The sequence below is a fragment of the Arachis ipaensis genome, chromosome B03 (assembly GCF_000816755.2).
Source record: "Arachis ipaensis cultivar K30076 chromosome B03, Araip1.1, whole genome shotgun sequence".
Classification (NCBI taxonomy): domain Eukaryota; kingdom Viridiplantae; phylum Streptophyta; class Magnoliopsida; order Fabales; family Fabaceae; genus Arachis; species Arachis ipaensis.
The window spans coordinates 12893439-12915592 of NC_029787.2; the positions used below are offsets into that span (position 1 = coordinate 12893439).

The following is a 22154-nucleotide window of genomic DNA, read 5'->3' on the forward strand; positions in this document are numbered from 1 at the left end:
CTCATTAAATTATTAGTGATGTTGATTGCAAAAGAACGCCATATGATATAGTGATGCGTGCATGTGCTTTTTGATTGGCATGCATATTATTATAAAATAATTGTTTTAATTTTCGTATGACGTAATAAATTTAAAATTGTATGATGCAATATCTACCCAACGGAATCTTGTCTTCGAGAAATAGGGACCACGCCGGATCTGCTAGTGAGGTTAACGGTGGGTTTGATTCCAACGACTGAGTTGTATGATGAAGGACAAATTATTGAGCCGTCGGTTTCAGTCCCTAATGACACCGTTGCAAAGTTTGCTGCCATTGATATTGCTGATCCACTGCTTGATCCACACACTTCATTGCTTAGGTTATAAGGGTTCTGCATGCCATCCATGCATCCATATCATCATTATTCAGAAATAAAACATATAAAATGAAAGTAATATATATCTCACAAGGTAGGTTTGTAATATGTATGACTAGACTATTTATTTTTGGTGTACTTATTACTTAGGATTAGGGATGAAAAAAAATTCTTCGAAACAGCGGATAAGAATCCTCCTATAAATATACATGGAATAAGGACGAGCGTATAGGTATTTAATTATGAGAGTTACTCGCTTAAAATCTTTTTTTAAAGACGTTTTTTAATAATTAAAATTTAACTTATATAATCGATTAAAATTGTGTTATTTTTATTAAAATTAGACTAAACAAATTGATTTGACCGAAAAATCGATAAATCAAATCTTAAACTGATCTAAATTAATATTATTTTTTTATAAAAAATGATTATAATACTCTTATTATAAAAAATGACTAAAATATTTTTATTATATATATTAATTTTAAAAATTCTAAATTATTTCATCTAATTTTAACAAAAATAACACAGTTTAATCGATTTATAGGTTAAATTTTAATTATTAAAAAAATATCTTAAAAAAAATACATTTTAAGCATCTTTATAGGAGTGATTATTTTAAACTATTTATTCCATACAAATCCATTAAATTCCTATGAATATGAGATTATTAAACTGTCTCAATTTATATATACACATATTTTTTTAATTTAATAACTCTAATTTCTGCTTTAATTCGAGTCTTTTTCCTTTTTCGTTCTAAGACTTTCATTCATCATTAGATCTATAACATTAATCAACTACCAAAAATTAAGTTATGTCATCGTGTTAATTAGAAATGTTTTTTTATATTATTTTTTGTGAAATTAATATTTATAATGATTATGTTATGAATAATATTGGAATGATTTATTTTATAATTGTTATGTTATTATTTTTTGTTAAACTTTTTAAATAAAAACTTTAAAGAATATTCATAGTTACATACAATTATTCATCTTTTCTACCAAGATTATCAAATGGGACCTGCAATGGAAATGGAAAGATGACAAGAGACATTCTTTTAAATAGTGGTGTTCATGGATCAGATCATATTCACAGATCCACGGTAAATATCTGCATTTAATTCAAAAATTATAAATACAATCCGATTCGTAGATTGATTGGATCGGATAGGATTCGATCCGCACCCTTTACGAATCGGATCGTGGATATCTGTTCTACATCTGCGGATCTGCAAATTCGCACAATAATAATTAAAAAAATAAATAAATATATATGTTTGGTATTATATATATTTACTTGTTTGTATGTTTTAGTTAGTAATTATTATTCATATATTGTATTATTTTATTTTTGTTATTTAGAAAATGTTTGATTAAAAATATTTTAGGAATAAATAAGTTTAAAAGTGTGAAAGAAATATTTTTATTGAATTTTTACATAGAAATATGATTAAAAATATAATGTTCAATTATGCGGATATATCCAATATGCAATCTGCACATTTGCGAATTGAATCGGATCGGATCCGACACTAAAAAACGCGGATATCATATCCGATTCGATTCGATGAAAATTGTGCGGATCGGATAGAATTTTCGGCCATATCTGATCCGATCTGCGTACACCCTTACTTTTAAATAGAAATGAAGCACTGATAAAAAAGAATATCAGCCCACAATTATTCATTATCATCTCTAATTAGAATTTATATTTTGATTAGCATATTGGATAAAATTTGAATCTTATTTTTTCTACAATAATAAAATGGTACGTCATATATGAATATAAAAAAAAAAGTGAACATAGTTATTGCTTGAGTTAGAACATAGTTATAGACAAAAAAGTCAAAAGATCGCTAAAATTTATTATTTTTTATCATCAATTAATTATTAATATTTAAAAATATGAGATAAAATATATGGTTGGATTATTATTAAAATATTAATTAGTTGTATATAAACTAATCAATATACTTAGTTTTGTAAAGTTTGTTTCATCATTTAACGCATGCGGAATTTCATTTCTGATTCATCATATATATAAGCTTGTTCCACTATCTCGCCTCTTCCCACTTGCCACCTTCCAAACCTGCACTTAGAAAGTTTTTCCACTATTTTCCTAAATAGGAAACAAATTAAAATTATTAACCAATTTAAAATCTTAATTAATTAAAATATGAGGTTAATTACCTTGCCTTGGCCACCATAGGCAGACCAACCACCAGGCATATTGTAAGACCTAAAGCCAGCCCATTCCTTCAAGGTGGCTTTGCCAATAATGATGGCCCCAGCCTCCCTCAACTTCTTCACCACAAAAGCGTCCTCTGCCACCACCGACCCAACAAGCGCATACGAACCGGCCGTCGTACTCATTTGGTTTTTTTTGTATACAATGTTGTCTTTTACTAACATCGGTATTCCACTCAACTTTGTCCCTTTTTTTCCGGCCGCCCGCTCTTCGTCGGCTTTCTCAGCCTCAAATTCTGCGTCCGGATTTAGATCCGAGACGCCACTGAGGATAGGATTTCTTTTAAAGATCTCATCTTTATACAACTTAACTAGTTGCTTTGACGTGATTTCGTTTCGCGCAAAAGCGCTTTGGATTTCGTCGATGGTTGCTTCTTTTAGTTGAAACATTGCATCAACATGGCTTGTTGCAATGATCATGATGAGTAGTGTTTGAAGAAGCAGCAATGAGAAGAAGAAGAAGAAAGCCTTTGCCATATTAGCTTTAGCTAGTTCTTTTTAGTGAGTAGTGTGTAGTTTGCACCATGCTAGGGTTGCTTTAAATAGAGTTCGATTTGCTTTCACTCCCTTTCATTTCAAATCATTATTTTTAATGTGCACAAATTTTTACTCTAAATTACTTAAAATAGTTATCAATATAAGATTAAGTAGTATTTTTATCCGTAATAATATTATAGGAATATAAATATTTTAAAGTTACAGTCCACTTTATTCTGACAGTATAGATAATGAGAGAAATAGAGAAAGGAAGAGAGAGGAGGGGAGAACTCTTTAATTTTGGAGGGAAAGATTTGATTTCAATTACAATGAGTGAATGACATGTGGTACATTTTGGTTGTAAAATTAGTAAGAAGGAGGGAAGAATTCTTTAATTTTGGAGAAAAAGATTTAATTTCAATTAAGAATGACATGTGGCACATTTTGGTTGTAAAATTAGTAAGGAGGAGAGGAGAATTTCTTAATTTTGGAGGAAAAAATTTGATTTTAATTACAATAAAAAATGACATGTGACAGATTTTAGTTGTAAAATTAAAAAAATATAATAGATAAAATGTATAATCATAACTCAAAAGAAAGAAAAAAGCACATTATTTGTGGAGTGTAATAAACAAAAAATAAGGTATATATAAGAAGTTAAAGCCTAAAGGTGATAAAACTTTCATTTCTTTTTACAGGTAAATTATCAAAGTTGTCTTTAAAACGGATATTTTCTAAAAGGTACATTACATGGGAATTATGTGTCAATACCAAATTTGGTTTGATACTTTCATCTTAAAATTATGCAAGTATTTTAGCGAAGATTAAAATTCAAATTGTTGCATGATAATATCAAACTTGTTCTATGTAATTACATGCCAATTATTTGAAAGTTAAAACTAAGTAAAGTAAGAAGGAAAAACTACCAAAAGTACCCACAAAGTTTACGAACGCTGACAAAAGTATCAATAAACTAAGGAAATTAATGTTGTACCTATGAAAGATGGGTTCCGAATGACAAAAGTATCCAAATTCTAATTTTTTGTTGATTTTTTAATAAAATTCCTAAACTACCTCACCCTAACCCCATTCTACTGTCACTCCCTCTCTTCTCTTCTTCCTCTCTCCTCACTTATCCCTCAAAAACCCTCACAGAGTAACAGAAACTCTCCTCCTACCTCCTCATTGCAGTCCGCCACCCACCTACTCCATTACCGCCAATCTCTTCCCCTCTCACTGTTCTCCCTCTCACTATTAAAGTGACTACAACACCTTCATCGCACACCTGTGATCCAACCTGACGAGAATGCTACAGTGGCACGCATGTTGTAGCCGAGGAGAACGTCGTCGTGGCGCGTCTGACCCAGTCAAAGAGAACACCGTCGTCGCACACCTGAAAAGAGAGAGGGGTCGTGGTACTCTTCCATGCAGAAAGCGGGTTCGGTAAAGAGAAATTAGAGAAGAAAGGGAGGCGGCATTGTGGATGGAGGTTCTGCCATTGACGATGTTACAGTCGGTCGGCGACGAAAAAGGTATTTCTTTTTTTTTAAATATTTTTATTTTATTTTTCTTCTTTTCAGAAATTGATTTAGTTACTACTAAAATGATACTGTTCTATTTTTTTTAAAATTTGCTTCTATTTTTTATGAAGGCTGAGATTGATTTAGAGAAGATTCAGTTGATGGCTACTTCTACTTCTAATTTTTGCTGAAATAAATTTCAAATTGGATGAATGGATTTGTTGATTTTTTATGGTTGATGACTTTTTCTATTTCTAGTTTTGCTAAAGTGAATTGAAATTGGATGAATGGATTTGAAAATTTTTATGTTTTGAGTATTTTTTGGTGTTTGATTAATTTAGTTTGGGTATGAATTATAAACTTATGAGTGAATCGGTTGAGGTCCGATCCTCTACCACCACCACCACTACCATTGATTTCGGACTGGTTTGTTGTAGGAGTAGTTTTGGATTCTATGACAAGAGTTGGTACAAATTGAGTTATGAAATATTGAAAAAGTGAGTTGAGGTTGAGTGTAGGGTAGTTTAGGAATTTTATTAAAAAATCAACAAAAAATTAAGATTTGGATTTTGTCATATGGAACTCATCTTTCATGGGTACAACGTTAATTTCCTTAGTTTATGGGTACTTTTGTCAGCGTTCGTAAACTTTATGGATACTTTTGGTAGTTTTTCCAAGCAAGAAATTTTGTTACCAATGGTTGGGTTGCTTTCCAACAAGCGCTCTTTTAATATCATTAGCTTGACTTTTGGTTCTTGAATTTTCTTCCTCTTCTTTTAATTGGTTAAGAAGAATGACTTCAAAGAAGAATAGGAGAAAATTGATGCCCCATATTTGATTTTTTCCTAGCAAATTTTCTTTTATTATTATTATTTTAATTCAACTTGCTTGTTGGGGTTGAAGTTTGATTTCTTTTTGTTAACCTTTTTTTCATAGATATTGTCTTTTGTTTATTGGTCATAATCCTTCTTTCAATGCTTTTTTTGATTGTCTTCACTTCTTCCTTTTCAAGGTTTAGGTGTTGTGTAATGGTTGGAAGATACCCTTTATCAAAAATTTCTTGAATTGATGGTTCAATTAAATCACCCTCCATGCAACTCTCTACTTCGTTGGAGTAAGTGTGGAGTCCCTTGGTTGATTTTCTCCCTTTTTTTTTGTAAGATTTTGCATTGCTTTTTTTGAGAGGGACTTTACATATTCTTTTGCCACCTCTAAGGATATGGAATTCTAGGCTTGTATGCCTCCACAACCTCCTTCTTCATTAGAATTTCACTCGACACAGGGGTCTCTTGGTCTTGCTCTTACACTTCTAACTTCTCCTTTGTAACCACTTCATTCTTCTTGCTAAGTATTACTCCATTTCTCAAGTATATGGCCCTGTATTCTTTCTTTGGGTTAGGAAAGACATTGGTTGGTTTCTTAGTAAGATATTATGCCATTTGTCTTATTTGCACTTCTAAATTTCTCCTTGAGGCTTCCTGATTTTTTCTATTTACTCTGGACTCTTGAATGAAACTATTGACAGTTTGAAAAAGTAGTTCTGATGCTAGCTCGAGAGATAAAGGTTGGAAATGATTTTGTGGATATGCAAGTGCTGTGGTGAAATTATTTTGAGGGGTACAGAATGAGTTTTATGGGTAGTAAAATGAATTTTGTGGATTTTGAAAGAATTTTTGTGGGTAGTGAAATAAATTTTGTAGATTTTGAAAGAAAGTTTGTATATAATGGATTGAATTTTGTGGGTGGTAAAATGATTGAAATGAATTTTGTGAATTTTGAAAGGAGTTTTGTGGTAAGGTATGGTCAAGTGAAAAATCATGAGGGAAAGTTGGACAATTTTGCATGAATAAGTTCACTGTTTGTTGTAGTTTGTCTATGACACGATCAAGAGATGATGACTCTTGATGGATGGGATATGGAACATTGAAATTATTTTGGTCTTGATTTTTTCAATCATCATTTGGATAGTTACTCCATTCATAGGAGTATGAATCATGTTGTGGCCCTAGGAAATACCCCGAATGGTTTACTTACTCGTACTTTGTTCTTGATATTCCCACCCACAATCAGCATAATAACAGGATCATTTTGTGGTGGTAAAAAATATACCATGTAATTTGCTTGCTCAAAGGGTAATATAAACTCCATTCTTCCTTGATTCTGTAGAAACAAAATTACCAAGATATAGGAAAATTGAAATTTCTTATGTCACAAGTAGGGAATTCTTTAGTGAGGTAATAACACAAACAGTTAAGTGGCAAAAGAAAAGAAAGAATTAAAAGCAAGTAAACGACTAGAACAACAAAAAAAAAGAAAAAAAGTGTCTAATCTAGATAATCAATCAACCGGTAGTTTGTTAATCACCGTTAATTCCTGATAACGGTGCCAAAAACTTGATACGGAATTTTCGCGTATCTACCAGCAAGTGCGTCGAATCATATCAAGTAATACTACTATGGTGAGTGGGTTATCGTTCCCACGATAATTAATGGATTAAGCAAACAATGATAAATTGATTATTCTAGTTAGACAATTCATATTTGGATGATGATTAATCAAGTAAATTGTAATTGAAATGACTTAACAAAGAAATAAATGAAAGCAATAAATGACTTGAATGTAAATGACGGAAATGTAAATGACTAGGAATGTAAATTGCAATAATGTAAATGACTGGAAAGTAAATGACAAGAATTAAGAATAGAGAGAACATTGAAATCAAGAGATGTTGTATTCTTAGGATCAATAGCCTCATCGCCACTACAATCATACAATCATTGATCTCTTGGCAAATCATAAGTAATTGAATTCCAATTCCTTGATAATCCAATTTCTCTTGACTTGATCAATTGCCAATTCCTTAATCAATCTCTTATGAAAAGAGATGAAGCATATCCTCTAATTTAGTGCTACATAATTTCATAAATCTAAATATAGATTGATTAAATGTCACGTATCAAATCTAAATCCAAAATCACAAGAATTGGGAGAAAGAGTTTTCAAGCTTTGATTACATGAATTAACATTTCCAAGTGATCATAAAATCCAAATTGGATCTAAACTATCTTCTAATAAATTTAGTTCCTTTGATAAAGAACGAAGACTCTTTCTAAAGAAGCAAATGAAAGACGAATTGAAGATGAAGAAAAAATCACATTAACCCATTGAAATACAATAGAACTCTTTTTCCCAATGATAAAAATTACAAACTCATAACTCTAGAATTATAAAATGGGTAAGAACGAAGATGGAAGAAGAGAAATTGAGGAAGAGGATAAGAGAGACCGAAGACTCCTCTCCAAAGGCCCTTTTCTAAAGGTATCTAAGGTATTATTTATAAGTTATCCTAAATTATAAATTTAAATGGAATTCAAATTACAATCAAATGCACTTTCTAATTAACTATCACTAGTGACCTTCCTTGTTTGATAATGGGTCCTTTGTGGTATTGATTGATTGTGAATTGTGACTTGATTTGCATGGAATTGTGTTGGGTTTGTGAAGTTTTGATTTTTCTCTTGGAGGCTTGAAACATTGAAGAATAAATAAAGGAATTTGGGTACTTGAAGTGGACCAATATGGAGTGTCATTGAAGTGGCACTTTGGTGACACTTTGGAGTTTTGAAAGTTTGGAAATCTCCCTGAGAAGTTTACCCAGCGTGCCACTTCACTCCACACTCCAGTCCACACGCCGAGTTTGTAATGCTGAAATCGTTCGCGGTTCCAAACTGAATGTCCACTATAGATTATTATATATCGTTGGAAAGTTCTAAAAGTCATCTTTCTAACATTACTAAAAGCATGTCATTTGACCTTTTCTAACTCAATTTATGCTCTTTTGAAGGTAAAGAGGTCACCCTGGCGTGTTTGCAGGTTTGAAGGCGTGCGGAATTCTACATGCTGACTACACGCCAGCCTTGCAATGCTAAAAGATTAGTGATTTTCACCTCATCTTCAGCTTCCACTATAAACTATTATATATCGTTGGAAAATTTTGGAAGTCAGCTTTCTAACGCCATTGGAAGTGCTTCATTTAGATTTTTGTAGCTTAAGTTATGTTTGTTCGAGTGAAGAGATGTCAGTTTGTAAGAATGGCCCAGCGTGCCACTTCCCTTACACGCCACTCTACACGCCAAGATTGCAGGAAATTGGGACTCGAAGGCGTGTGGAGTGAGACACGCCACCCACACATCAGTTCCCACGCCACTTTTGAGGCTTGAAATGCCCTCTGGGTTAGTGGCCCAGCATGCCACTTCTTAGGTATGCTAGCCACACGCCAAGCACACTTGAGTTCGCACACCCCTTCCTTACACACACGCCACTTCTCTTGTACTTGTTTTCATTCTTTTGCCATTTTGGGGATATGCTTTTTTTATTAGTCTTGTTTTCGTTCTTTTGCCACTTTGGGAGTGTACTTTTTCTATTAGTGCTTTTGTTACTTCTATTTCTATTATTTCTTACAAAATTCATTAACTCAAAACAATCAAAGTAATATCTAAATTAAGTACCAAAACACTTCATAATTGAACATAATACATTAATTTTCTATATGAAATAACTAAGAAAATCACTCATAATGCTCAAGTATCAGTATCCAATAATTTATATTTAAAATGAATTGGTTTGTAATATTTTGATTTTGGAAACATTAATATAAGATCATTGATATTTACATAAATTTTTTATATTTATTTAAAAAAATCTTATCTATCTTATAAAAGATTTTTTAAAACTTAATTTTTTTTCAAAAAAATCAAAATAAAAATTTGAAAAAAAAAATAGTAACTCAAAAAACAAGACAAGTTATATCAATTTAAAAAAGTGTTTAATTTCAAAAATTGAAAACATACGTATAAGCGTCTTTTTCCCGTTTTTTAATTTGAATATGGAAGTAAGAATGGTGTTGAACTCAAACATGGGGAATATAGGTACTTCACAGCCATGTGGTGTCAGTAGAACAACTCGGATGGTCCGAGTTGCGTTGGATATTCCATTTCGTGAAAAAATTGACAACAACAAACAATTTGGAGGGTCCGATTTCTAGCTTCCGAAATTCATATGTGCCCAACCACAAGTCGGACCATGCGATTTCTTAAGCAAAATTTTAAAATCAAACAACTTTCATGGTCCGATTTATCTACTTTAAGTTTTTTCAAATTTTTTTACACAAATCGGACCCTCCGATTTGTGTACTATGAATTTTTTTCACTTTTTTAAACACAAATTGGAGGGTCCGATTTGTGTACTCCCACAATTTTAAAAAATACCAAAAATTACCATATTAAAGTATATCACTTATTTTGCTTCCATATCAAAATTTTTTAACCTCTTTTTCCGGTATTTCAAATCAAAAATTGAAAACATGATTTTGATTTTGCAGGACTCTGATCAAAAGCCACTTTAAAATAGAAGAATCATTACTGCACAATATTTACTATGTATGCACCACTTTCTCCTAACTGAATCAATATGCATTAGCTCAGTTGGCAATTGTATTTAGTGCCTTATAGTATTGATATTTAATTTCAATTTGTCTTTGTAAATTAATTTTTTTATTTATTTTTCTTTAATTATATTGTTGGAATGGTACTGCATGTAAAAAATAAAGTTAAAAAATTCTAAATGGATATGAATTTTATGCTATTTTTTGAATAATTTGTATATGCTAAATATAATTTTAATGTATAAATATAATTTTTATGAATTTCTAGTAGCTCCATTGAATCTGATATGTCATTTTCAATTGCTTATTATTTCAATATAGAAATTAATTTTTTTTTTTTTTTGTTTCTTTTGTCTCTTGATGTTTAAATATTCTATTGGGTGCATGTTATCACTTATACTAAGATGAAAATTTTCAGTAAAAAAGATCAAATTGTCAACACAAAAAAAGGTAAAACGTAAATGTTAATTATTCTGATGGAATTTGGTTGGTTGAGTCTTGAAAGAGTATGATTCTGCTAAATTTGGTTGCTATTTATTGAAATAGCAATTAATTCCTTATTTTCTATAGACAAAACTAATATTTTGAATAAAAGAAGCATATGCACAAAATCTATAAATGCTTAGGTCAAATAACTGTTTTGACAGCACATGCATAATTGGACAAAACTACAAAGAAAATTATTGGGCAATCTACCTAATTAAATAAACTGTGTGAATCATTTACCTGAATACACAAAACAGAAATTTCTTACGTGCATGTGCAATTTTAATTTTATGTAAACTGTGGGAGCTAACCACGATTTCCAGTTTCTACGTAAATCATTGGAGGCTACGGGAGTTTATGGTTGGAAGAGATTGGGCATAATTCGTGGCTACCTACCACGGATTATGAAGGAAAAAACTTAGGCATAAACCGTGGTTGCTTCCCACAGTTTATGAAGAGAAGGCCTTGAACGTAAATCTCCCTTAGTTCCCACGGTTTACATGCTAAGTAGTATAAATACATAATCTGTTGATGGTCATGACGGATCATTTGTGCTGAAACAAAAATTGAAAGAGCTTGGGGGTTGAGAGAGTTTCAGGGAGAGGTTTGGAAGGTTTTGGTGAGATTTGGATGGTGGAGCCATGGAGGACGAAGCTCGCTTGTATCGACTAAATAGCATTGCTCACGTGGCTGGATACATCGACGAAGAGGTTAGTTATTATTATTATTAATATTATTATTATTTATATTACTATTATTATTATTATAATTATTATTATAATTATTATTATCATAAGTAGTATAAGTAGTAGTAGCAGTAGCAGTAGTAGTAGTAATAGTAGACCGTGATTCATTTTTTGTGACAAAGCAAAACAAGAATATAAATAAGAAGAATTGGAGAAGAGAAATGCAACCACCTAGAATATTAATATATGTATTTCCCACAAATAAGTTAGGAAATCAAATAATTTCCTAACAATCTCCCACTTGGGCTATACATATATTATTTCTTGACATAATCACATCTTTATAAACTTTATGCGCGCATCTGAATGCTATTTCTATCATTATTTTAACAATCTGGTCCGTCTCATACATTAGATATGGAACTACCGCAGCTTTTATCACATTAAATGCCGTGACTAAACCACGTCAATCACCATCCTAATATACTTAACGACATAGATCAAATTTGGATGAGTAATATGGAAATTACATGCCAAGTGATCTCATGCATGTCTATTTCCAGCTGGTCCAACTTTATTGAGATCAAACACAATACAAATATTGCAAAATGAACATTTCACATAATATGAAATAAACCATCAACTTAATTCTGCAGAAAAATAATTCAATATCTGTCATAGGACATATAGCATAAAATAAACTCCCACTAAACCAAGACATCACAAATATTGATACCCATCCGAGCAGTATGCTCATGAAAGACTTTAGGGATCAATCCCTTGGTTCATGGGTCTGCTAGCATATACTTTGTTCCTATATGTCCTATGGAAATCTGTTTTTCTTAACCTTTCTCCTTGACAACTAAGAGCTTGATGTCTATATGCTTCGATTTTGTCAAGCTCTTACTGTTATTGGAGTATAGTACTGCTGACTTATTGTCACAAAATATCCTTAATGGCCTTTCAATGTCATCTACTATATGAAGCTCAGTGACAAAGTTTCGCAACCATATGCCATGAAATCGAAATCGGAATCAGAGTTCCTAATGATCTCCAAATTTTCTGATCTCCGATAAATAAGCATGTAATCCTTTGTTCGCTCTAAATAACACATTACGCGTTTAACAGCTATCCAATGATCCATATCCGGATTGCTCAAGTATCTACCCAACACTCCCACTATAAATGATATATCGGGATGTATGTAGACTTGAGCATACATTAAATTTCCTAGTGCTGATGCATAAGGTTTATCATGCATTGTTGTCTTCTTAAGATTATTTTGGGGCATTGCTTGAGACTAAACTTGTCTCCTTTAACTATGGGTGTGTCCATTGGTCTACAACTTTCTATGACATATCTACTTAAAATCTTTTCGATATAGTTCTTTTGTGACAATCTAAGAATATCTTGAGAGCAATCTCTTAGTATCTCGATTCCTAATACAAAAGAGTCATCACCAAGATCTTTCATTTCGAATTTGTTCGATAGAAATTTCTTAGTTTCATGCGACAAGCTTATATCGTTACTGGCAAGTAGAATGTCATCAACATATAAGACCAAAAAAAGTATTTACTCCCACTAAACTTGCGGTATACACATTCATCTATAATATTTACTTCAAAACCCTGAGGTAATGACTTAATTAAACTTGTGATACCATTAACGGGAAGCTTGTTTGAGACCATAGATGGATTTTCTTCTTTTTCTATTGGATCTCCTTAATGACACTTCTTGAGGTTGTTGAGCTTGCTGTATGGGTTGGGGTTGATGAGGATTCTCATCATTTTCTTGTACTGTAGCAGTATCTCAAGCAACAACAATATTCTCATTGTTCTCTTGTACTATAACTGAATCTACAGTAGGATTCTCATTTTGCTCTTGTACTATAACTGTATCTTGAACAACAATAGGCACAAGGACCTGATCATTGTTAGTTACAGAATCCTCATCAAAAGCAACATTCCTAATATTTCCTTCCCCCCCCCCCAAACTCAACATTCTCAAGAAATCTCGCATTTCCCGTTTCAAAATAGACCTTGATGCAGGATTGTAAAACTTGTACCCCCGTGAGCGCTCAGCGTAACCAACAAAGTAGCAACTAATTGTCTTTGAGTCCAATTTTCTTTCATGCGGCCTATAAAGTCGCGCCTCAACTGGACATCCCCAAATATGCATATGCTTTATACTGGGCCTTTTTTCCAGTCCAAATTTCATATGGGGTTTTGTTAACTGCTTTGCTTGGTACCCTATTAAGGATGTACACTGCGGTCTTTAAGGCTTCTCCCCAGAGTGATTCAGGCAAGGAAGAATGACTAATCATACTTCTCACCATGTCCTTAAGAGTTCGGTTCCTTCGCTCTGCAACACCATTCATGCTAGGTTTGCCTGGCATGGTGTATTGCGGAACAATACCACACTCCTCTAGGAAAAGAGCAAAAGGCCCGGGACGTTGCTCACCTGAACCGTCATATCTTCCGTAGTATTCACCACCACGATCAGATTTGACAGCTTTAATTTTCTTTCCAAGTTGAAGTTCAACTTCAGCTTTGAAAGACTTGAAAACATCCAAGGCTTGACACTTTTCATGAATTAAATATAGATACCCATAACGAGAGTAATCATCTATGAACGTAATAAAGTACCGTTGTCCATTCCAAGAGACAGTAGGGAATGGGCCACAAATATCGGTATGTATCAGTTCTAAGACATCTTTAGCTTTCTCGGCACCTAATTTCCTTTCGTTTGTCCTTATTCCCTTTAAGCACTCAATACAGACTTCAAAGTCCGCCAAATTTAGGGGTCTAAGAATTCCATCCGACACGAGCCTCTGAATTCTCTGTTTAGAGATGTGACCTAGGCGTTTGTGCCATAATGATGCCGAATTCTCATTTAGTTTTCGTTTTGTACCCGTTTGCAGTATTTCATTATTATAGGAATTTAAGTCAAGCCTATATAGATTATCCACCAAATGACCAGAGCAAATATTATTCGAATTATAGAAGAGATTGACTTTATTGTCTCCGAACGAACAAAAAATAACCTGATTTGTCCAAACGAGAAACAGAAACCAAATTCCGTCTAAATGACGGTACATAAAATGTCTCTAATAAATCCAAGTAAAATCCACTCGTGGAACATAATCTAAAGGTTCCTATAGCTTCGACTGCAACTATATTGCCGTCTGCCACATAGGTGTATCTTTCAGCATCATTTGGCGGTCGGCTCCACAGGCAACCCCTTCTTTACACGCCAGGTGACATATTTGGTACAATCCTTCTTCATGTGTCCCACCTTCTTACAGAAGAAATAAGTTGAAACTTGATCTTGTTTCTTAGCCTTTTTCTACTGAGAAGGCACATTCGCAGTAGTATCACGCTTTCTTTTATACTGAGAAGATGAAGCCATGTGAGCACTTTCAGTCTTATCTTGCTGTAGCCTCTCTTCTTCTTGCACACAGTGAGATATAAGCTCATTTAAGGACCAAGTGTCCTTCAAAGTGTTATAACTCACTTTGAATTGCCCAAAGTGTGCAGGAAGGGAAATCAAAATGAAATGCACGAGTAAATCTTCAGACAACTCTAACTTTAGTGCTTTCAATTTTGAAGCAAGATGAGACATTTCCATAATGTACTCCCTTATGTTCCCGTTACCTTTATACCTCATGGAGACAAGTTTGCTCAAAAGACTACTTGCCTCCGCCTTTTCATTCTTAGTAAAGAATTTTTCTACATCCTTTAGGAACTGTTTGGCATCTTTATCCTCAGTGATTGAGCCCCGAAACGCCTCAGGAATTGAGCATTTCATGATCATAATGCTGATTCGATTGGATCTCTCCCACTTCTCTATTTTAACCTCATTGAGGTTTTTCGTAGTGGAAGTGGGTTTCTCCTCTCGAAAAGCTATATCTAGATCCATACAATCGAGGACAATCTCCACGGTATCCTTCCAAAATTTAAAGTTTGAACCATTCAGTATAGGAATACTGCTAATTTGTGCAGAAACATTGGTAGCTAAAGCCATAGTTTCTGGATTAGAACAAAAGAACATGCAGTAAATATTAGTTAATTAATGGGTAAAAATCCATATTGAGATATCCAGCACAACATTAATTTTCAATCTTTGGATAGAAAAATTAACTGTAAGTGATACTCTCATTGCAGTAATTAAATATTGTCAAAATTCCTGTCACACATTAAGCATTTCTTTGGATCGACTTAATGCGCACATGGAAACTCAAACTTCGCAACCTATTTATTACCGCATATATTTTCTATTAATTGGCCAAACAATAACCTTCCTTTGGGCCGACTATTGACCGCATAATTAATAGAAAATAAACAGAAGTGTGCAATGCTTATTATTTGGCCAAACAATAAACTTCCTTTGGGCCGATTATTGTTCGCATAAATAATAAGTATTACTTTATTCTTAGTTACCCAAATATTTATTTACCATTAATATGTGTATGTAATTCGGCCAAATATAGGTCTTCTTTTGGGCCGACCAATATTCGCATGAATTACATATCACCATATTCCTTATGTTTTGAATAAATCAATTTTCACAAAAGAGGCTACTTTGGCAGCATAATGTTCAATCAATTTATTTCAAAACCAAATCTTTATAAAAATAGATGGGTATACTAATTTAAATTGTTACCAGTTTCCTTATGTAACAAAAAAAAACAAAAAAAAAAATACTTAAATCCTAAAAAGAATTAAATCTTAATAATGTCTTTTAAGACCTTAAAGAAAAACATGATTATAACTCATGTGTCAAAAATTCTTGATCCATTAACATTAAAATTAATCATTATAATTCAATAATACTTTATTAATGTTTTAAAAAATAAAACATTTATTTATTATATAAATTAAACGCCAGTTCGGTTTCATGTATATATAGTTATACCTTAAACAATGATAATATATATAAACAATCATACATGATAACACATTTATATAAGGAATTGCAATATCACGGCACTGGCATTAACAAAAGGAAATTAATCTGTGTTTGTGCAATAGTACCAGTATACGACGCACACACATCATACACATTTATTTCTGAATTCACAAATCAAAGGCGCAGTACATTCACATGTACAAAATTCATTAACAAATAAATCAATACATATAAAGAAGGCACTGCAATTCATAAGGTCAATGTATACACATTAAAAATTAAATAACGAATTCACCGGATTCACAAAATTGAATTCGATCCGAACAACGCAAACATGTTTTGATCCGGTGAAATAAAAAAAAATTAATATTTTTAATGGCTCAATTATGGATGGCTCTGATACCACTTGTTGGAATAAATTAATTTCAATAACCCAAATCATCCATATTGAATCACCAAAAATATATATATCATAATGCGGAAGCGTACCTGAATTCATAAACATGAATCATACGATTGGAAGAGTTTGGATCTTGTGGTTCTTTCGATCTTCCTCAACCAAAGCCTTCTGTATTCCTAAGAGGCTGAACTGCAACTCTTTTGATGGGAAAGAGCAACAAAGACGGCTTTGGTATATAGGGGACCGAAACCCTGAATGTCTATTTATATTTAATGAATTACAACTCTTTTGATGGGGAAAGAGTAACAAAGGCGACTTTGGTATATTGGGGACCGAAACCCTGAAGGTCTATTTATATTTGAGCATGGCACTCATTAAACCCTTAAGCCCAAATAAAATAGTATCTAAAGCCCAAAAGATAATATATCTAAAATCCAAAAAGATAATTATCTAAGGAACAAAAGATAATATCCGGTTTTATTCTCATTTAATTCCAAATCAAAAGTAATAATGACTTATTCAATTTAGCATTTATAACAATAAATGAGATCACCATTATATAAGTCATTTAATTTGAAATAGCATAATTTGTAATTATAATTAATATATGTATTGCCCACAAATAAGTTAGGAAATCAAATAATTTCCTAACATTTATTACTTTTATTTTTAATTTGTTATTATGACTTCATAGTAGCAGTAGTAGTTGTATCATTATTACTATTATAGGATTTGTTACTATTATGATAATGGTAGTTATTATTATTACTTTTATTTTGTACTAGAATTGGGAGGTGTTAGCATTATAATTATTGTTATTGTTAGTAGAATTATTCCTGTTGGTATTATTGTTATTCCTATTGTTTCGTTGTTATTATTACTATTTATTAGAGAAAATAGAAAACCAAAGTCGGTATGTTGATGTTATTAGTATTGGTCGTATGTTGAGGGATTTTGTTACCCATATTTTGCAGCCTACTAGGGTTATTAGCGGCGTTAGGAGAGCAGAATATGCCTTTATACGACCGGATTATACCGTATCTGGAGACTGCCGGCTTGTATTATTTGGCTAGGCTGAACAGTCACTGGTTCTGGGTTGATGAGCCTCTACTTAGCGCATTTATTGAGCGGTGGCGTCCTGAGACCCACACCTTTCATATGCCATTTGGGGAGTGCACTGTCACTTTGCAAGGTGTGGCATATCAGCTGGGTTTGCCGATCGATGGGGAGCCCGTCAGTGGGTGCCTGACTGAGTTTGAGAATTTGATGGAAAACAGAAGACCGGCATTGGTGTGGTTTCGTGAGTTGTTTGGGGAGTTACCTCCGCAGAGTAAAGTCAAGCAGATGACAGTGTGCTACACATGGTTCCATGAGAGGTTCCGGGTTCTCCCAGCAGATGCTAGTGAGGAGATCGTGCGTATATACGTGCGTGCCTATATTCTGATGTTGTTTTCCTCTCAGCTGTTTGCGGACAAGAATGCAAATCGGGTCCACCTTCGCTGGTTGCCTTATTTGGCATCGTTGGACGAGTTGGAAAGATATAGCTGGAGCTCGGCGGCATTGGCCTGGTTGTATAGATGTCTTTGTCGTGGGACAAACAGAAACGTTGTTAACTTGGCCGGGCCACTACAGCTTCTACATTCTTAGATTTTCTGAAGGTTTCCCACTTTGAGGCCTAGTAGGTTTGATGGATTCAGATTTCCGCTTGCATCCAGGTACGGTTTAATATTTTCGGTTCATAACTTGGTCAACATCATGTGTTCTTGTTGGTTATGACATGATTTCAATGAAAATTGTAGGTGGGCTGCATATCTACCAAGGAACGATGCAGGGGATCAAAGAGTGGTGTCTACACGCCTTACTTTGGATCGATTGCGTGTCCACGATGTGAGTCATGTAGTTATTGCTCTTACTTGGACTGGTTTATGTTAAATCTGATGGTCTTACCTAATTGTAACTTTTTCGATACAGATAACGTGGTAATCCAGCTGACGGTGATCACTGGAAATGGAGGTTGCCAAGCAAGTTCGTGGCCCGTTGTACCTCCTAACCTCCCAAGTGCCCTTTCGTGCACGTAGCGCTACGTGAATCAACCAACTACAACCCTTCCCGAACTCTTTGCATTTTTTATGATACTTCAGATGATCTGATTCGATGACTCTGTACTAAACACCTCGACGGATACTGTAGTCCTTCACACTCAAAATAGCCTCATCTTTATTCTGGAATGATTGCCCAGTCTGAAATTCTGTAGAAGAGCCCCCAACTGTAGGACCACCGTCCGTCTGTTGACCCAGAGCCTCCAAGTTAAGAGTGGAGAAGTGTGGAGGGTACTGTTGAGTGCCAGAACTTGAATGTCCATGCTGTGTATGTGGATTGGCACCTGTGTCATCGTCGCTGTCCCCAACGATATCTACAGGCTCCTGGTCGGAGTCGTCGTCACACATTTCATTCTCTACTCGATCCGGTTCTCCAAAGCCTTCCACATCATGAATCAAGCCACCACCGGTGCCCGCCTCATATGCCTGCTTATAGACCCCTGGATTCTCCAAAGGTACAGAACCGACAACCTCCGTTCGATCTAACTCAACCGCGAATGAAGGGGATGTGACCAGCGGAACAGATGGCCTGACCACAGGCATCGAACTAGACGCACCTCCCGCGGCAGTCGAGCTATGAACTGGAGCTGATGCCCCAGAACTATCGACACCAACCTCCAACTTCGCGAACAACTCGTGTATTCTGACCTCCGAAAAACTCCTAACACAATGAAATAGAACCCTAATATCTTCATCATCCGCTAGTACAAAGGTATCATACTTAACACCAGTCGAGACAACTGCGATGGGAATCTTGTAGAATAGCTTCTTCACCCACTTGCTACCAAATACCCCAAACTTCTGCAAGATGCTGTTCTTCAAATCTGACAAAGTGCTTGATGAACTGCTGAAAACACTCAGTGGTTCTCTATCAGTGAACTTCACACCATATTTTTTGCTTTTTTGGATTTTTCCAGAGCAATGCACTAAGACAAGAAAACTCTCTTCCTCACTTGCCATTGTGACAATAATCTCTTCACCAGCTTGAATCTGACTCACATATATATAGAATTTCTCTCCTCATAAACCATTGCAGCTAACAAAGGTTTATGCCTAATCAAACTCCTTCATAAATCATTGCTGCTTACAACGTTTTATGTGCATTTGCCTCCCTTAGTAAACCGTGGTAGCTTGCCACGATTTATGAAGAATTCCATTCACAAATCATGCCTAATAGCCACGATTTATGTATTAAATTGAAACCGTGGTTGGCTCCCACGGTTTACATAAACATAAAAATGCACATGCACGTAACAAGTTTCTGTTTTGTGTATATAGATAAAGGATTCACTCAATTTATTTAATTAGGTAGATTGCCCAAAATTGTTCCTGAATATTTTTAATTTACTTTACTTGTCAACAAATGCACAGTAATGTGATTCTCCCCATTTTAAGGGTAAGCATTTTATATTTTGTTCTTGAAATTATAATTTTATTGCTTTTTTTTTGTTCATTGAAAGTGATTTTTGTGATCTTTTAAACTGCTACTTTTGATAGCATATATTACTGATTGATTAAGTAGTTTATAATCTTCTTATACTTTAATTATTCGTGAGACCTGAATTATTAGAAACTAATACACAGTTATAAATTTGTAGTTAATTCCCTTTGCATCAAAGTATTAATAGAACTTATCATTTGTTAATTTGTTAGAAAAAGAGAAGAAAGCTTCGTTGTGAGCTTTTCTAGCATATAGCTGACTATCCACTATTTTATGGTTGAATTCTCATTTTCTTTCCTTCTTATTTCTTGTTTTTTATTCATGGAAATAATTCTACTACATTAAGCTTATTTGATACTTTTAGTGAGTAAATCATTACGCATTAGGCTCAAAAAACTCATTATGATATATATATCCTATTGAACATGAAACATATTTACTAGCACTATTCTTTAAAAAATGATTCACCTAATGCTTAGGTTTATCTTCTTTTCATTTTCTTGTTCATGTCTGCAGGTTTACTAAAATAGATTATTTTTATATTTTGTGCACAACAATAAAAAGGAGGGATGATGAAGAAAACAATATTTCTACCTTGTACAGCAATATCTCAGCAAATCAACTAACTATGTTTGCGAACATAGATACTAATATAGATACCTACAGTTTTAAAGAAGCAAGTATGTGGTTTAATACATTTACCAAACTGTATAAACTGTCAAATCTTAGGTCAATGTGCAATGAGAAACTGAGATGTGTAATGTATAATGAATTTTTTAGAAGCAGGATCACATTTATATCTTTAAAGAAAGTAAGTGAATATTTACTTTTACATGATATTATAACTGAGCCTTTTTCTTTGTTAGTTTACTAAATTAGTCATGTTTTTTAGAGCTATTGAATAGATAAAATAGACATTTGATCAAGTCCAAAGGCTTGGTTATTATTAAGTCAAGCTTCAATACCTAATTTCTTTAAACATGGTTTGAACTCTTTTAAACATGTGTAATTTTGATAAGCTAATTTTATATGTATGCATTATAATTTTTTTGTTCAATGACTAAAATAAAAAATAATATGAGATTTATTTTAGTATAGTGACAAAATTGGTATTCTAACTAATATTCTAGAAAATATTAGCGACATACTTACTGTTGATGATGGTGACAAATTAAAGACTCCACTGCGACTGAGATACTTATCAATTTGTTACTAGTTTAAAAGGAATTTGCGATAACATTTGCAATAGTATTACAACTAATTTACTACATATTATTTCCTAGTAAATTAGCGACTACTTCATAACTTTGCTTTCTCATTTATCATAGCTTTGGTTTAGCAACAAAATTCCTACAAATTTAATTATGAATTTTCAAATATTAGCTATAGATTTGCTAAAAAATGTGATAGATTTGCGATTATAATAGCGGACAACTTATGATGAGTTAGGTTCAGAACAATTTCTCGCTAATTAGTGTCAACTAAGCATTCCATTTTGTTTACGAAGTTAGCTTGGATTTAGCGATAAGTCTGTTACAGTAGAGTTTGTCGCTAATTAGCGACTACATACCTTTTAGTCTATTTCTTCTATGGAATTAGCTTTTAATTTAGTGATAGATTTGTGACTATTTATTCGGTCGCTAAAAAATTGTTGATGAATTAGCGACTGTTTTGTTTGTTCATTGATCTGCAACTTGTAATTAGCAAGGAAAGCATTAGTTGCTAGTTGGTAGATAATCTGTAACAAATTATATTTTGCGTCAGATTAGCGATGATTTTTTGATTATTTTTGTGGTAGCTATCGACCTTATTCTTGTAGTGTCGATTTATTATGGAATATAAATTGAATTCAGTTGTTTTGATTTACTATGGGTAGGATAAATTTAACGTGTTTTCTTACTAAATCGAAACTATTTATTTCTATTTATCAATCACTATTCATGTAAATTCAAATTTAATTGACTCAATTTATATTGAGAAAGTGTAAATACATAGATAGACAAACAAAAAATTTATATAACCGGTTTGAATTTAGAACATTAATATAATATTAAAATCTATTTGATTTGTTTATATGAATTACTTC

At 33.2% G+C, this 22154-nt stretch overlaps 2 protein-coding genes across 2 annotated transcripts; both read right to left on the bottom strand.

The window, feature by feature from the left end:
- LOC110269375 (putative amidase C869.01) lies at positions 153–3121 on the bottom strand. The gene is made up of 2 exons (XM_021117168.1): positions 2552–3121; positions 153–371 (listed from the first exon to the last, which is right to left on the bottom strand). The coding sequence occupies exons 1-2, from the start codon at positions 3083–3085 to the stop codon at positions 153–155; spliced, it is 753 nt and encodes a 250-aa protein (XP_020972827.1). The 5' UTR covers positions 3086–3121.
- LOC110269376 lies at positions 18694–19587 on the bottom strand. The gene has a single exon (XM_021117169.1). The coding sequence runs from the start codon at positions 19585–19587 to the stop codon at positions 18694–18696; it is 894 nt and encodes a 297-aa protein (XP_020972828.1).

Excerpts from the sequence above, each read along its gene's own strand:
- LOC110269376 (XM_021117169.1), bottom strand. The coding sequence starts at position 19,587 with ATGGCAAGTGAGGAAGAGAGTTTTCTTGTCTTAGTGCATTGCTCTGGA.
- LOC110269375 (XM_021117168.1), bottom strand. The coding sequence starts at position 3,085 with ATGGCAAAGGCTTTCTTCTTCTTCTTCTCATTGCTGCTTCTTCAAACA. Across the intron at positions 372-2,551 it reads CCTATGGTGGCCAAGGCAAG|AACCCTTATAACCTAAGCAA; the intron begins GTAATTAACCTC and ends GATGGCATGCAG.